The sequence below is a fragment of the Salvia miltiorrhiza genome, chromosome 8 (assembly GCF_028751815.1).
Source record: "Salvia miltiorrhiza cultivar Shanhuang (shh) chromosome 8, IMPLAD_Smil_shh, whole genome shotgun sequence".
NCBI classification, from domain to species: domain Eukaryota; kingdom Viridiplantae; phylum Streptophyta; class Magnoliopsida; order Lamiales; family Lamiaceae; genus Salvia; species Salvia miltiorrhiza.
The window spans coordinates 11,615,757-11,619,137 of record NC_080394.1 but is presented as its reverse complement, the minus strand read 5'-3'; the positions used below and the strand labels follow the sequence as shown (position 1 = coordinate 11,619,137).

Sequence of the window (3,381 nt, the reverse complement as noted above, 5' to 3'; positions counted from 1 at the left end):
CACAACGTGCATTGCACGCGTCCATGGTCGCCGACGTGCTCAGGCGTCGTGGTCTATCCTAGGCTTTTAATTATGTGATTTTAATGATGTTTTAGGTTTTTTAAATTTTTATGTTTTTTTTTTGTGTTTTTAAATTTTTATGTATTTTTTTTTTATGTTTTAAGTAATTTTAAATTTTATGTTTAATCCAGTATTTAAATATGCAATTTAAATTATGCAATAAAATTTAAATGAAAAACATAAAATCAAAACTAATATTATCAAGTAGGCTATCAAGGAACCCCAATGCAGCACTACCTACTCAATAACACAAATACTATCAAGTAGGCTATCAAGGAGGTTCCAATGCGGATGCTCTTAGTTGTAAATTGTCGAGCTAATTACAGTATTTGCAAAAGTGGATAAAACATGTGTAACATCAATCATTTGGACATGACTATGTACAGGTACAGCTCCTTTTGTAGCACATAACCTATGAATCACATAAGTCATTCATTCCGTAATTAGAAAATAAAATAGTTTTGATAGTAACCTTTATTATTCCATTACGCCAAGACGTAAGAAATGGAGCAGATGAGACAATAATAGAGAAATTCCATACAACACACACCTCCCATGAAAATAATATTGCGAATTTTCCAGATAAATTAACCAGCTTCGCAGAAATCTAAAATACTCCCTCCGTCCGCCAAAAGTGGACTACTTTGACTAGGCACGGGATTTAATAAAATTGGTAATGATTTTGATGTAGTGGAGAAAGGGTCCCACCACTTTATGAGATGTGTGGTTGAAATTGAATTTGGGGTGGTTTTTTTGTAAATAAAGAGTGTTTGTAAGGATAAAAGATTAAAGTGGATGGTGGGACCATTTCTAAAAAAGGAAAGTGGTACACTCTTTGCGGACGCCCAATATAGTAAAAGTGGTACACTTTTGACGGACGGAGAGAGTACATTATAAAAAACAATAGTAGGAGATAACTAGTAACAAGACAAATAAATACATTATCTCAAATTAGATTTGTGAGAAGGAGACAATGATTTTACGCACGTAGAGAAAGATTTTTATAGAATGTACGTGTGCCTGTGGAGATCGATCGAGGAGAGAGAGAGAGAGTATTGACTAGAAAGCTAGGAAGACGGCAGACTGCATGTAGCTAGAGCGTAAGAACAATCGAAGCAGCCCACAATCATGAAACCTAAAACCCTAGTTATTATACTACTCCACTCCCTTGTCACATCAAAATACATCACTTTATTTTTTCACGCATACGAAAAAAATACTGTATTCGATATTATTTAAATAATAGTAGTAGTAATAATTTTACTTTGTCCATATTTATTGCTCTACATATTATCTCATAAACATTATTATAAAAATATTCAAAATGAAAAAAAAGAAGAAGCTGATCCTGAGATGAACATTCATGTCAAAGTTAATTAAGCATCTAGTTTCACTTGGAACTAATTCTGTGTTCTTTCAGAATATAATCTAATTAATAGGAGTAATTTCTATACAATTACTACTAATTTCTAATCCTCTTTCCAAGAAAAACGTCTAATTTTTATAAGTAGTATAAACTGGACAAAACAAACAGTACAGTCCGAGTCTGTCTAGAGTTGCAGCATTAAGATGAATATATAGAAAGGAAAAATATCGAAACAAGCGACAGAAAACAGCGCACAAGAAAATATTCTTTCATTACCAAAACAGATGCATGCAGAGATTACATACAACACAAGAAACTAGCAAACCCTAACATACTAATCAAAGAGGTTGATCCCAGCACCTGCCATGTCATCAGCGCAGGTGCCCCAAAATATGCTACACTGAAATGGGTTTGGAACAAACCCTAAATTTGTCTTACTCGAACATTTTTCTATTTCCTTGACAAACATGGTGTTTAAGAGTTTTGCCTTAAATTGGAAAAATGGGCAGAACTCAAAACACACCGATACCTAAAATAGTAGCTAGCTAGAGGAAAAGAAAAGGGACTTGATTGCAGAATAATTCACAATCTTGGACTCATTTTGCAATTTTCACGCAATCTTTCGATCTTAGCATAAGAAGAAAATGGTGAGGATTCTAGCCCTAATATGTGTGGGACCATAACTAGGGCCGGAATCATCATCACTATGCTAAAAACAAAAGACTGTATTTAAAATTGCAAAAACGAGTCATTAGTTAGTGGATTTAAACTGCAATTAGAGTTAAAGAAGAATGATGCAATGCTGACATATCAAGGGAGAGGCAAATCAGTGAAAAGATGGTGTCCGATCTGCCCCTCTCAAGGAGAAAAGCACACGCAACGAGGAAAAAACTGATTGTAGTATCTAAAAATGAAGAGACGAGCCCAACCAACACCATGCTATGTCATAGGCCTTAGCCTAATGATTATAGCGACGGTTTCCGACGACGGTTAGCTCAACCGGCTGCCCGGAGCCATCCCTTGCCGGGCTGAAGCACACCGGCAGGTACTCATCGGTTCCACACTGGAAAACCGACCCCGAAAAGTGCTTCACCAGCTCTTCCTTCCCCTATATGTAAATATTTCTCACATTATTAATTTCTTGTATATTTTGATTTTAGATACTAACTCTTAATATCAAACAACCTGGATTTTGGCGCAGCCAATCTCGATTCTTTTTTTCCATTTGAATTTCTCGAGAAAACCCCAATCTGTGAGGTGGATGGAATCGTAGAAGCTCCACACAGCTCTTGAGCTGGTGAAGTTGACAAATGCAAAACCTCGGCTTCTCTTACTCCTTCGTTGGCATAATCAAAACTTTAAATCAGTGATGTCCGGATCATATATGGAATCATGTATACATGTCTAAGGATAAATTAACTTGAAGCATCGATTTACATACTTGAAATCAATGGGCAAGTACAGAAAGTCGTAAGCATAGGCAATGTGAGCTTCTTCTCCCGATGTGGCCTCGTTTCCAGCCTTGTGATTTTCCACAAGGCAGAAGCCATCCAGCATGGTCACGAGCTCTTTACGCCTAGAGAGAGAGAGAGGGGGGTTGGAAACAAACAAACATTCAAGTCAAAAGGAAAAAAAGTGAAAGAGTGGAGAGTAAATACCCGCAATCGTAAGGGACATTCTTTATCATGACAGTAGTAGGGTGTTGATGCCGGTTGAGAGGCATAATTTGGTGCCTATCTTCCGGTCTGTGCATGCCCCGTTTGGAAAATCGGTGGTGTACGCTAGTACTACTCCAAGAGCTCTCCCCTATACTCCTTGTCTCTCTCCTTGGCTCTCGCCCTCGTCCTCTTCCTCTTCCTCTTCCACTTCCCCGCCGCGTCGGAGCTGCGACCGGCGGGCTTGCGGAGATTTGGGTGCAGGTGAAATTGGTGTTGCGTCTTGTGCGAGGTTGAGGG

The 3,381-nt window shown here is 38.0% G+C and overlaps 1 protein-coding gene across 1 annotated transcript; it reads right to left on the bottom strand.

The window, feature by feature from the left end:
* Nucleotides 1-1,816: 1,816 nt before the first annotated feature.
* On the bottom strand, nt 1,817-2,983 carry LOC130998075 (protein terminal ear1 homolog). The gene is made up of 3 exons (XM_057923509.1): nt 2,868-2,983; nt 2,612-2,762; nt 1,817-2,534 (listed from the first exon to the last, which is right to left on the bottom strand). The coding sequence occupies exons 1-3, from the start codon at nt 2,981-2,983 to the stop codon at nt 2,385-2,387; spliced, it is 417 nt and encodes a 138-aa protein (XP_057779492.1). The 3' UTR covers nt 1,817-2,384.
* Between the last annotated feature and the right edge of the window lie 398 nt (nt 2,984-3,381).